At 35.4% G+C, this 13,930-nt stretch overlaps 1 protein-coding gene across 1 annotated transcript in view; it reads right to left on the bottom strand.

Moving 5' to 3' along the window:
- The window catches only part of ABCB5 (ATP binding cassette subfamily B member 5), an 86,303-nt gene that overhangs the window by 20,979 nt on the left and 51,394 nt on the right, over nt 1-13,930 (bottom strand). The window contains exons 17-19 of the mRNA XM_006085063.1: nt 13,478-13,582; nt 13,218-13,295; nt 7,945-8,028 (exon numbers count right to left, since the gene is read on the bottom strand). Of these exons, the coding sequence (XP_006085125.1) occupies nt 7,945-8,028; nt 13,218-13,295; nt 13,478-13,582 (267 nt within the window). The remainder of the gene's footprint in view (nt 1-7,944; nt 8,029-13,217; nt 13,296-13,477; nt 13,583-13,930) is intronic.

The following is a 13,930-nucleotide window of genomic DNA, read 5'->3' as shown; positions in this document are numbered from 1 at the left end:
CTTTTTCCTGAATCATTATAATTAGTATTCAAAAATATTTAGGTTGTTTCCTAGTTTTCACTATTAATGATGAAGATATAATGAGCACCTTTGTGTGAAGTCTTTGTGCTTATATTTTATTTTCTACTGTTAAATTCTTAGTCTGAAGTCATATGTAAAACAGTATGTGTTCTTACATTCTTGGTAGCTAGTGTCAAATTGCTTCTCTAAAAGATCATATCAACCCTAGCTAGTTTGGCTCAGTGGATAGAGTGTTGGCCTGCAGAATGAAAGGTCCCAGGTTTGATTTCAGTCAAGGGCACATGCCAGGGTTGCAGATCCCCAGCAGGGGGTGGGCAGGAGGCAAGCCGATCAATGATTCTCTCTCATCATTAATGTTTCTCTCTTTCCCTCTCTCTTCCTCTCTGAAATCAATAAAACATATACATATTTTTAAAAAAAGGTCATATAAATTTTCACTCAAGTACTCCCAAGTTAGTATTGTCATTAAAAAAACAATAATAAAAGAGCCCTTTCTCTGCCTCATTCCTAAAAAATCTTTTGTGGCTTCAGTTTCAAGACTGCATTTGGCAACGATCCACTATTTCCCAATTTCTCACTAAGCTATCAAAGAAAACTCCAAAAAAGTAAAAACAAACAACAGCAAATAGCAAATCAATCACTAAATACTGAAAATTAAGGTAGACAGAAACCTATTTTAAGTGTCTTAGGGTATTAAACATGAGCTCTAAGCCTATGAGACTGAAGTAGGAATATCATTTGGTACTTAATGCTGACTTACATCTCTGAGAGTTTAAGGATGAGGAGATAAATGTTTTTATGTATTAAATTATGCAGTGTGTTGGAGAAAGAGGTAGAGGTAGAGATACTAATTGAGCCAGACAAAATAAACATTTGATGGTCACTTCAAATTAGTTTAAAGACCATGCATATCAACCTCATTTCTCAAAACATTTAAATGTAAATCTGACTAATTTTTGGTGAGATAGTCCTCTACTTGAGTGTTTGTTGGCACATACTTTTCTACAAAGTAACTTGCAAAGTGTTTTGGTTTCCATTTGTGTACTAATCTGCTGCTTAAAAATAAGATTATATACCTTTTTATATGGTATTTTAGTTTAAGCTACCAGAAACTTCTTGAAATGTTTAGTCATTTCAGCTAAGAACAGGCCACAAACCTTGCCTTTTGGTGATGGAGGTAGAACAAAAAAAGTCTGAATATATTTGTCCTGTTTCATGAAGAATTAATAGAAAATAACAGACATTTGGCTTTGAAAAATGCTGTAAGAACTAATGGAAAATGGTCTTAAAGATCTAGAGAAATAATGTACCTCTTGAATGAATTTAGAACTGGAATCAGAATAAGTGTAATGAAACTTCCTTAGATCCTTTAGAAACATGCACAAAATACAGTTGTTTTTTTCTTGGAAATTAAGAGCAGAAAATCATGATTAAATAATTCTTTAGATAATAATTACTTATAGAGTATATTTCAATTCTTAGGTACTATGGTAAATGTGAGGAATACAACTTTTCTAAGAAAATGACAGTATACAAAGAGGAATGGCTAGTGTAAAAAAATAAAGGGAAGGAAACTCAGTACACAATTGTAGAAATAAAGTTCTATATATCGGATTTCTGCTTTTGGCTAACATGGAGTATTGGAATGGTTTTATGCTCCCATCTAAAACAAACAAAAAATAGACAAAACTATGAACCAGTGGTTTTCAAGGTACTGAACTTAAGGCAGTCAAGGGCAGAGATGGGGAACAAAGTAGGTGAGCTCTATGATTATCCTAGCTTACCCCTTGAAAGAGCAATCAGGCTTCAGATTAGAAGTGGTTAATTATGACAGAGCCCAACAGAGTAGAGCCCTAACTTGAGTAAATGTAGCTGAGCTCTGGAGAGGTCATGGAAGAAAGCTAGAATATGTTGCAGAGAACACCAAAGAGAGGTATACGGAAAGAGAAATCTGGATATCTGCAGAAGGTCCTCCTTCAATACTTAGCTGAGTAATATATGTGTGAGGGCTGGGAATGGTGGCTGGGAATAGACCAGAAAACCTCATGATTCACAATGTTGAATAGAATATGTAGAAGGATTTTGCTTCAATAGTAGGCTGTAGTCCTAACTAATAAACCTTAAAATCAAGACCCAAGTGGATCAAACTGTTTCTAAGGTAACGTAATTGCATCTCAGAACAAAACCAGATATATAAAAATACAAAAATATATAGCACTCAAAAATGTTAAATTTAGTGTGTCAAAATTGCAGATATGCAAAAAGCAGTAAAATAAAACCCACAATGAGCATAAAAAGCAATAAATTAAAACTGACCCAAAATGGACACAAATGTTAGAGTTAGCAGACAATGATGTTAAAAGTTATTATTATTGTACTAGAGGCCTGGTGCATGGATTCATGCACTGGTGGGGTCCCTTGGCCTGGCCTGCGCCCTTTCACAATCTGGGATTCCTCAGGGGATGTTAGATAGCAGGGTTTGGCCTGATCCCCGCAGGCCCAATCCAGACAGGAGGGAGCCCGATCCTGTGCGTTGAGTGTCTGTCCCCTGGTGGTCAGTGTGCATCATAGCGACTGGTCCACCGGTCACTCAGTTGTTTGGTCGCCTAGGCTTTTATATATATAGATAATATATATTTCAAAGTTAAGAGATAATGCAGATATCAGAAAGACCCATATCAAATTCTACAAATGAAAATTTCAGTGTCTAGGAATAAACTTTCACTGGAACCTGTTGTCTGTGACTGTCTTAGTGCTATAATGATGGAGTTGAGTAGTTGCTAGAGAAACCTTATGTGTCACTCTCCTTACTTTGTACTGCTGCTCAGCGTGTGACAAATCTGTGAGGTGATTACAATTTGACAGCATGTTGAGTGCCACATGTATTGCTATACTGACATTTTATCCTAATTTTAAAAAATTACTAGTGCATTTTCAACATCTCAAAAAAAGAAAGGAAAAGACTTTGAATGTCCTGCTTTTAAGGAACAATGGACTGTGGGTTACTTTGTGTTATAATTAGGTGCCATAGCATTGTGTTTATGATGCCATGACACTGTATAGTATTAAAAATGTACAAAATACATCAACATTACCAGACTAAGCACTCATCACAATATTCCTAATTCATAGAAAAGCAACATTCAGAAAAATTAGAAAATTTAAGTGAAGTATCTCATCTTAGCATAATTTCTTCATAAAACTAAAAAGTGAAAATGAGGCTGAAATTAAGTTTCTGAGTGGCTCATTTGTTAGCTAAGCAAATAAAGTCATTTATGGATAATGAGTTAATTAAATTGTGTTTGCTGCAGTGGAAAAAAATTTGTTTAGAGAGCACAAACTTACATCAGATGATTAGTGTTTTGGTGAGAAAAGTTGCTCAAAAAGCTGAGAACTTTGTCGGCAATAACAATAGTCAATTAAAAACCAAGGTGGATTATTTTGATTAGCTTTACCTGGCTCTTGATGGGTTGACATATGTTACTGATATTGCTCAACTGTGGGTTTTTTGAGGAGCCAATGCTGAGTTTGAAGTGACTGAAAAGTTAACTTCAATGAGTAATCTGCATGGAACAACTACAGGTGAGAATATTTTCAAAGAAGTTGAGAAAAACCTAAGTCAGTACACCTGAAGTGGAATCTGCTAAGATGTATTGTAACTGATGGTGATGAAAAATATTTGTAGAGCAGAAAAAAAGACTTGGTTGGACAAATATATGTGAAAATATAAGGTGTTTAATATTGTTATTCACCATATTATTCATCAGCAAGTATTTAGTGGAAAATCATTGAATTTATCACACATTATTGGACCAGTCTGATGATGATGATGTTCACTTGCTCTTATAAACTTAACCATCTTTATTTCCGTTTTTGTCAAAAACAGAAGCTGACTATCTTGACTTGCCTTACCACACAATTGTTTGAGGGGTTAGCAGTGGTAGTTTCATTGCAATATTTTGAGTTCAGAGCTGAGATTAAAATTTTTCTTTACAAGAAGAACCACTTTTAATCAGTATGGCTTTGGATATTAGCTTCTGCTGCTGTAGATTTGATAATGCCTCTAAATGAAGGCAAAACAGAAATTATATGTCTAATTTATGCTATGATAAAGTCATTTTGATTATATGCCACACTTATACTAAAGTTATTTTGATGATTACTAAAATTTTTTTATAAATCTTTATTGTTGAAAGTATTACATATGTCCTGTCCGCCCCCCCATTGCCCTCTCCCATCCCCCTCCACCCTACTAACATTCTTTGAATCACAATTAATGACAAGCTGTTTTATGTATTTCCCATGTCAAAATGTTAAGTCAAGAAATGAGGTCACTATTGTCCATGTAATGATAACCTAGTTCAATGGTTGGCAAACCACGGCTCGCGAGCCACATGCCGCTCTTTGGCCCCTTGAATGTGGCTCTTCCACAAAATACCACGTGCAGGCGTGCACATACAGTGCGATTGAAACTTCTTGGCCCATGCGCAGAAGTCGGTTTTCGGCCTGGGCAAGTCTATTTTGAAGAAGTGGAGTTAGAAGAAGTGGGGGGTGTTGGTTGGTCGGTGGGTCAGGCGCCGGGAGACGCGGCCCAGGTGGCCCGTGGGATACACAGCGCAGGGGAGTCGCACATGATTCATGCACGAGTTGAGTGAGCCAGTCAGTCAGCAGTCTCATTGTGCAGTGGTTAGTGCTAGTCGCGTCCGTTTTTAGCAAAGGCCAGCTTAGGAGTGCCCTAATTAAGTTAATAACAATGTACCTACCTCTATAATTTAAGTTTAAAAAATTTGGCTCTCAAAAGAAATTTCAATCGTTGTACTATTGATATTTGGCTCTGTTGACTAATGAGTTTGCCGACCACTGACCTAGTTATACTTAATCAATTCATTGGGCTTTTGGAATTAATGAGTTTTTTTATTTCTTTGGGCAGTATAATCATATTTATGATGAGAAGAATTCTTGTAACTTATATTTGTGTCTGTCAGTATTACATCAAGTGTAGTGTCAATAATATACTTCCTTGTGGACAAAAACGAGATAAGACTTTTGGTTGATGAAAAGGGGTTGCTAAAAGATACAGCAATAATATCTTCGTAATTTTGTGGAATCTAGTCTTCCAAAGGATCTAAAATGGCCTTATACCTTTAGTAAAACTACATTTTACACAGAAAATACTCTCTTGACAGATATACTGGAAATACACTATGTCCTTAGGCTGAAATAAGAACAGCTAAATTAGTTGTATTTGTTGAACTATTTCAGGAATCATGCTGTCCTATTACTTTATTTTACTAACATGTGTTTTTCATGGCTCTCAAAGTATTAGAGTTTCTAAAAATGGCCAGGGGCATATATTTTTTGGTCATTAGTAAATATTTCAAAATAATATTTATTATTATTAAGGAACTATTTTATCAACATTCCCCCTAACACATTTGATAAAATAAAATATAACTGAAATTAGATGATGAAGAAACTGAGATGAATATGTCTTAAATTGCTATGATAGGAAATATGACCCTGAATTATTTCATAGGGTAGTGTGCCTTTGTGAGAAAAGAAATAGTGGACAAATAGGACTGATAAATAATTCCTCCTTAGATAAAAAGAGTATCCATTCATGTTAGATATGAATTTATCTTTATACGGCAAAGCAAGGACTTATGTGAATTACATGCTAGTAGACACAGTCTCGCTCTTGAAATCCTTCATTGGCTGTTTTGATTTTTAAATTCAGTAATTTTAAAATCTACCATCAGTATTCTAACCATTTTTCTCTAGCTACTTCTTCTCATTCAATGAAAATGATCTGTCCAAATGTTATTATGAGACCAACATTTACAATTGCAACAAAGTTTCAAGTGATCAAATTGTATTAGTCAGATGCTTATATGGAATTAGGCTCACACATATTCTCATTAATTTCTCTTGATGAGAGACAACACTATTTATTAGAAACAACTAATTAATTTAAGGAAAACAATGTTGGTCTTTCAATCCTAATCTGTTCTTTTGTTAAAGTAAATACTTGCTAAAAGAGAAGATGGCTCACATATAAAATACAGCTGCCAGTAAGAATGCCTTTTCACTGAATTCTTAAAAGATCTAAATGATAGATAGTAAGAAAAACATATTCCCACAGTAAAGAAGAAAACAGCAAATTGTGTAGAATGGGGATTCAAATGGAATTATAGAGACTAATATTTCTGTCTAAAGAGGTGAACCCTGGAATTTCTAAAAAAAGACATTGTCATTTACATAATTCTATTTTTGCTATTAATTCTATGCCCATTACTTTAGTACGTGAAATTCTACCTATCATTTTCCCCACTTATGCCAGTAAAATTTAACTGCGCAACCCTATTTTAATATTTAAATACTATCTAATGAAATTTAGAGCCCTGCCTTCAACATTATCAAAGAGAGTTTTGGGAAAAGATGAAGGTGATGCCCCTTTCCTCTTGACTCTTTCTAAATGATTAAAATACTTTTCCAAACCAATATGGATGCACTGGAATATTCACAGCTGTAACCAACTTGTTCTATTCTCTGGTAATAGAAATCTGCCCTTGTATCTATATATTGAATAAGGTCTTCAGGAAGTTACATAAGTTAGAATAATGGCTATATCCTGTGGAAATAGCCTCTATAAAATGCAATTTTGATGGGCTGTTTCAGCTGATAATTTGTTGCTCTGGCAGCAATGCTGTAATTGACATTTTTTTAAAATTATTATTTTTTTAAAAATATATTTTATTGATTTTTTACAGAGAGGAAGGGAGAGAGATAGAGAATCAGAAACATCGATGAGAGAGAGAAACATCGATCAGCTGCCTCCTGCACACCTCCTACTGGGGATGTGCCCGCAACCCAGGTACATGCCCTTGACCGGAATCGAACCTGGGACCTTTCAGTCCGCAGGCTGATGCTCTATCCACTGAGCCAAACCAGTTTCGGCTGTAATTGACATTTTAATATTTGTAAATAAAAATACTTTTAAGATTTTGTCATTCAGAGAGAGGTGCATCATTAACTTTCCTTTTCTCCCACATTGATGATAAGGAAAAAGGATACTATAACTGCTAGAGTTCTTGTTTTAACAAAGAGATTAGAAGCTTTACCTCATTTAAGTTAAAAGTGTGAAAACTTGTTTTGCACTCATTTTCTCAATTATAGTTGAAATCCCACTTGTGATCAAAGGTTAACTTTCTAAAATAACTGGAAGAAAATTAATAAATTATTATTTATCTCTTCCATACTACTGTACTCCCCATACTTATTTAAGCATCACTTTGACATACATTATACTGGTCATTCTGTCATCAATTTTGAATATGGTGCATAAATATTTTGTTTATATATAACATGACCAGTCATTATTACACATATCTCTAACTTGATCTGTATAACAACTAGTACAGAATCATTTCCAGATGTGCACATGAATCTAACTTGTTAGACATTATGGTAAGTAAGGTCTTATTTATTGGGGAGAAGAAAAAACTAAATGTTCTTTTTAAATTAAAAAATGTTTTTATTGATTTCAGAGAGAGAAATGGAAGGGAGAGAGAGGTAGAAACATCAATGATGACAGAGAATCATCAATCAGTTGCCTCCTGCATGCCTCCCACTGGGGATCGAGCCCGCAACCCAGGCATGTGCCCCGACTGGGAATCAAACCATGACCTCCTGGTTCTTGAGTTGACACTCAACCACTGAACCACACTGGCTGGGCTAAACTTTCTTCTTTTATTAAAACTTCCTTACACCTTTTACTGAGATCTCTTTTTAGCCCTGGGACTTACCTGGTCTCCTTAAAGATGTGGGTCATCTCTGTATAGCTCATGTATATGCACAGACACATGTGCATACATGCATACCACATACATATGCCATTTAAAAAAACAAAAGCAATATACATACTCCTTGAATTTGTGCTATATCTGTGGCTAATATTGCTGTCAAGGCTCCTGTGCTGTTTTCCTTATCATCAAACCAGGAAATATCCTAGAGAAAAAAGGGAATTAACATACAAGTATCAAAAAGATTCTCTGAGTTATTATTTTACTACAGTATGTCACAAGGCATTACCTGCCTCCTTACTCACATGTCCTTAATTTTTGTAAATATCATGGATCAAATGACTTTTGTTTCTTATTTCACAAAGATCTATACTTAGATATAAACTGAAAACTTAAGTCCAACAGCTTGGACTTATTGCCATGCTACAATCCTATATAATAAAAGCCTAGTATGCTAAGTGTCCAGTTTTCCGTTCAACCAATCAAAGCATAATATGCTAATGATATGCTAAGACTGCTCAACCGCTCACTATGGCATGCACTGACCACCAGGGGGAAGACGCTCTGACTGGTAGGTTAGCTTGCTGCTGGGGTCTGGCCAAATGGGACTGAGCGAGATGGGCCAGACATGCCCTGGAGCCCTCCCGTGGTCCCTCCCCAGCTGGCTGGCCAACCTCCCAAGTCCCTTCCCGGCCCCATTCATGCACCAGTGGGGTCCCTTGGCCTGGCCTGCACCCTCTCACAATCCGAGACCCCTCAGGGGATGTCAGAGAGCCGGTTTCAACCCGATCCCGCAGGCCAGGCTGAGGGACCCCACTGGTGCATGAATTTGTGCACTGGGCCTCTAGTATTGTTAGAATAATCAATGTTAAAAATGATCACTTTGAACCACCAAGTAATTTGTAATTTTACTCCACAAGTAATTTGTGGAGAGCAGACCCTATTTAAAAAGCAAGCTAATGCACCACAGAAATTAGAAATATTTCCAGACCTTTCTACTTAAGCCAATTAGTAATAAACTATCTTTTTCTCTTTAGGACCCACATAAGCAAGGCTTTCTCTGACACTTCGCATTACCCCCTACATTTTATAAGCACTGACCATTGTGAGAAGCTAAGGAGGCAGAAAGGCTGCTATGAAACCCCTGCAGCCAAGAAGCATGCAATCTGAAGAAGGAGACAGGTAATAAAAATATAAGCCATAAAAACAACATGTTATAACCAATTTCATTTTCAACAGCAAACAGAGACAGCACTTAGAACTTCTCAATCCAAGGAATTCTGATTTTACTAGCTATTGAGTGTTTCCTCCCACTCACTCAAACCACATATCTCTTGTGGGTTAAAACTACAGGAGACTGTCTCTGAAAAGTGATTTGTTTTTAGTGAGTTAAATAACTGGGCTTACAGCAGCCCAGCCAGGAACCTGGTGCCTAGGTTACTAGTACATACAGATTTTTGCCAACTAAGGAAACAAAAGCATAACAGATAGAAGGCTGTGCATTAATCATGAAGTCACATGAGAATAAAGCTCCCGAGAGGGAATAATAAGGCAGGAGCCAGAGTGTGTACAATCCTGGCAAGACAGAACTACTCTCTAAGCCCTTGAATGGGAAAGTGTCCCAAAGAGTTTAGGGTCCTAGATACCCAGAGGGCATCCTGTGGAGACCATGATCTGCACTACACAGTCACTTTGAAAACAACCCCAGTCAAGAGCCTAACATATTGGGAACTCACATCAACAACAGTAATACTACAGTACGCTTGAACTGGAAGACATTGCCTGTTTTTATTGTAGACACAAAAATTTAAGATATACTGTACATTTTCTAATTATTTTTATATTGCAATATGACATGAGTTGTATAGAGAATTTTTATATACAATGGGATTTTAAAATGTAGAAAGAGAATTCATTACTGAATAGTCCATTCTTGATTCTATAGTAACACAAAGCATAGGATTCATATGTGACTAGTCTTAGTCATTATCTGCTGTTCAATCAGCGAGAATTGCTTTTCAAGTCAGCAGCGGTACACTCTAGGGCAGTGATGGCAAACCTTTTGAGCTCGGCGTGTCAGCATTTTGAAAAACCCTAACTTAACTCTGGTGCCGTGTCACATATAGACATTTTTTGATATTTGCAACCATAGTAAAACAAAGACTTATATTTTTGATATTTATTTTATATATTTAAATGCCATTTAACAAAGAAAAATCAACCAAAAAAATGAGTTCGCGTGTCACCTCTGACACGCATGTCATAGGTTCACCATCACTGCTCTAGGGACTGTTTTCCAGCATAGGCAATATATATTTTCAAACGCTTAGAGTTTCTAGAACATAGCTGGTGTTGAGTAAAAATTAGCTTGCTTCTTCTATTTCTGATAAGTAAGGCTATCAGGTTTTTTTTTATACTAACAAATCCATTTTTTCCTGCAAACATTTTACTAGAAATAAATAACACTATGTAAGTACTTGGTATGTACTTTTTCATTTAATTATCACACCTCTGTGAGATAGATATTATTATTATCCATATTTTATAAATGAGGAAACTGAGGCACAGAGAGATTAAATATGACTTGCCCCAGGCTACACACCTGGCCAGTGCTGAGGCCAGGATTTGAACTTAGGCAACTAGATGCCAGAGATTTTAAATAACTACCTCCCCTCTAACTGAAGCATTATAGTTGAGTTTCATTACTTATTTCTCCTGCTTCAATACTTGTTACCTCAAATCCTTTTGGAATTAGCCCTTTGAGATCCCTTAGGGATCACCATTTAATGCCATCATCTTATGATTTAGAGACATTCCCACAGAAGACTTAGCCAATCTAATTTAGAGAGTAATGAGCAAAAATAAAGTTCAAATCTGTTCAAAAACCCAATAGATCTATAGGTCAATATTTATCATTAAGAAATATAGGGTGTCCCAAAAATGTATATCCATACTTTGAATAATTATAAAGGCAGTGTTTATTAAAATACATTTCATTTTCAAAATTGAGCTCTCAGCTGTGAAAGTGTATACACATTTTTTGGGACACCCTGTATAAATTTAGCTTTGAAACACAATTAGCAATGCATTATTTACAACCACTAAAGTCAGCAACAATTAGAACATTCTTTTTAACTGGAAGGAGCGCAAGTAATCAAATAAAATATGGATTTTATACCTATAAAAAGACACACCTGATTCCATAAATACCTCTACCTCAAATGAGGTTTCAAAATGGTTATAAAAAGCACTGCAAGTCTCAGCATGCTTTCTAAGCCTTAAAAAGTCTTCACTTGGGACAAAAACCAGGTAATAAACATTAGGAGCTTCCGTCACTGTAGACAAAAGTGAAATTGGGAAGATATTTATAAAGAAACCCAAATTACTATGAAACCCAAATTACTATTATTTTCTTTTCCTCCAATTACACACACACACACACACACACACACAAAGATAAGAAGCAAAAAAGAATGCTGAAGGATGAAAAGGGAAAACAAACACTAAGCTGAAAGGGCTGAGTTAAATTTAAGAGGGAATTTTAAAAACATGAATAATATGGAGATTCTGTGTGTATCTCTGTACATGCATGTTTTTTGAAGGACCAGAGTTTATGGCTTAGAGATTGGTGCATTCTTATGAGCAGAAGCTACTTTATCCATGAATGCTACTGTCCTTATGTTCACAAGGCTAATGCTAGGCCAAGCATCAGTGTCCATTATTAACAATCAGGATATTGGATTAATAATATCTACAAGTTAAAGTGGCTTGTGACCTTGAGACTCTTCTACTAAAAGCATACTGTGAACCTCTACAGAGGAATTTCAAAGTAATGCTTTAAAGGTTAAAATGTATACCCTTTTTGTTTAAAACATTCAATCAGGGAACAATTTCAAAAATTTCCAGAAACTGAAAATCCTCGAACATGAAAAACATAAATCATGAAGAAAAAACAAAAATGAGCAAATGTTGTCAACTTGTGTGAAACATAGTATTAGTTAATTAAAACTCCACCTTATATCATCAGAAATTTGCAGTAAAGACATTGTGTTCATAAATAAAAAAAAACAAAAACAAAACTAAAGTTCCAAGTTTGACATGAGCCAGACATGCAGGCACTATATGGTTTTATGATCCCTTAGATTTTCCTTTTTCTGGATTAAGGAGAGTCTCCAGTCTCTGGACCTTTTTGAGCAGAGGGTGTCAGGCACCAACTACTTTGGAGCATCAGGTTGCTCCGGGAAACCTCCCGTTTGTTTTGTTGCATTTTGTATCTCCTAGTTCCCTAAGTGCACAAAAGTGAAGGAGTTTTGTTACACAGCAGCCCTCCAAACGCTACTGCTAAAAGTCACAAGATGTAAAATCTGGTTTTGATGACTTGGCTGGAGTGACAGAAACTCTATTTCTGAAAAGAAATGACCTGGCAGGAAGCTATTTGTTCCTGCACAGTGAGTTCTGGTGACTGAAAGTGTGGTGAAGGGCTCCAAGTGATTACTGCTTTCAGGGTAACCCAATACACCTCAGCCTCCTGAAAGAATTTTTGAGGTGCCAAACGGAGACATTCCTGTCATTTGCCCCCAAGACTCACTTCTCAAGATTATTACTTAATCCACCTAGTTTTATTTATTTCACGAGTGTGATTGATCACCAGTGTTCAGCAGGCCGATCTGCCAGCTAGACTGATGTTATCTGAATTCTGAACTCTTCTGAGGAAGGAGAGATTGGCTGCTTTAAGACATATGAAGTGATTGTTTCCATGCCTCTGGTTCTATTTACTCATCAGTTTATTTTTGTTCATTAGATTCCTTGTTTGTTTAGTTTATGCATATATGCATTACCACTGGACAGAGACAAAAGGTCGTGAAGGCTTGGGGCAAGGTAGAAACTGGGTGGAGGGGGGCAATGGGAGAGAAAAGGGGTATATCTGTAATACTCTCAACAATAAAGATTTTTAAAAATAAAAAAGTATGAAGTAAAAAAACTTAAGCTGTGCACATGGGTGAGAACAAGGGAAATCAACTCTTTTTCATATATGTTATTCAAGATATTGTAGCTCTTAACTTTCCTTTTTAGTTTTAATTTGAGCTTCCATTCTGATCCTAGAACACTACATTATACATTAAAGATTTGTCAAGAAATATGCAAGGAATGAGGAGCAGACTCTAAATCCTGCTTTCTATAAGTTGTATTTTTGAATACAATTTTGAACTTGCTTCTCTTACAGAAATTTAAGAATTCTGACATCAGATGCCACTTGGAACACAAAAAGCATGCTTTTAAATGAGCAAAAGAAAGGTTATGTCAAGAAATTGACTTGAAGAAATTGACTTAAAGCTAGAATATTTAAAAAGCACATTTTTAAATAAAATAAGAAAAAATCTACTAAACACTGACCTGATATAACATGGTTTTAAATGCCAAGTGCCTTAATCTCATGGTCAAAATTTCCCCTGCTCTGCCATAAAAGAATCCCTGGAAAACAAAAAGAAAATCTACATTTATTCTTAACTCTTTCCTATTTCTTTGTAACAGTTACTATATTTACTTATTTATATTTTATTTAGTTATTATATTTAGTTATTTTTATCTCAAATAGAGAAGATAACATAAATAAGTAATCACATTAAAACTTGTTTAATTCATTGAAATCTTACCTGAATGAAATAACTGACAAAGCAAATAACACCCAAAATGATAAATACCATGGAATAAATTTCTGCGTCACGCTTTAATGTGGTTTTATCATCTTTTTCAAACATCTGAAAAAGAATAGATTTTTTAAAAATCAGGTGATTGGAAGAAAATATGAAAGAGAGAAAAAACTAAAATGTCTATTCATCAGGATTTTAAAAATGAATTTCAACATAATAAGGTGTACCATTGTTTTATCCTCTATGTTTATTAAATGGGATAAAAGCATAATTTGCTGTTAATTCTCTCATTTAAGATTATATATATATATGAAATCAGACAAATGAGTCCTCTACCTGTTATTTTCACAGTGTATTGTCAAAGAAACTACCAGCTTGAATTATTTCCAATAATTTTCAATAAGTCAGATTTCTTAGTATTCCTCTATTTAGAGCACTACCTTCAATATGAGAACT

This window comes from Myotis lucifugus, unplaced genomic scaffold, assembly GCF_000147115.1.
Source record: "Myotis lucifugus unplaced genomic scaffold, Myoluc2.0 scaffold_15, whole genome shotgun sequence".
NCBI classification, from domain to species: Eukaryota; Metazoa; Chordata; class Mammalia; order Chiroptera; family Vespertilionidae; genus Myotis; species Myotis lucifugus.
Note: the sequence above shows the minus strand (reverse complement) of the source record. Positions and strands in the feature narration are given on the sequence as shown.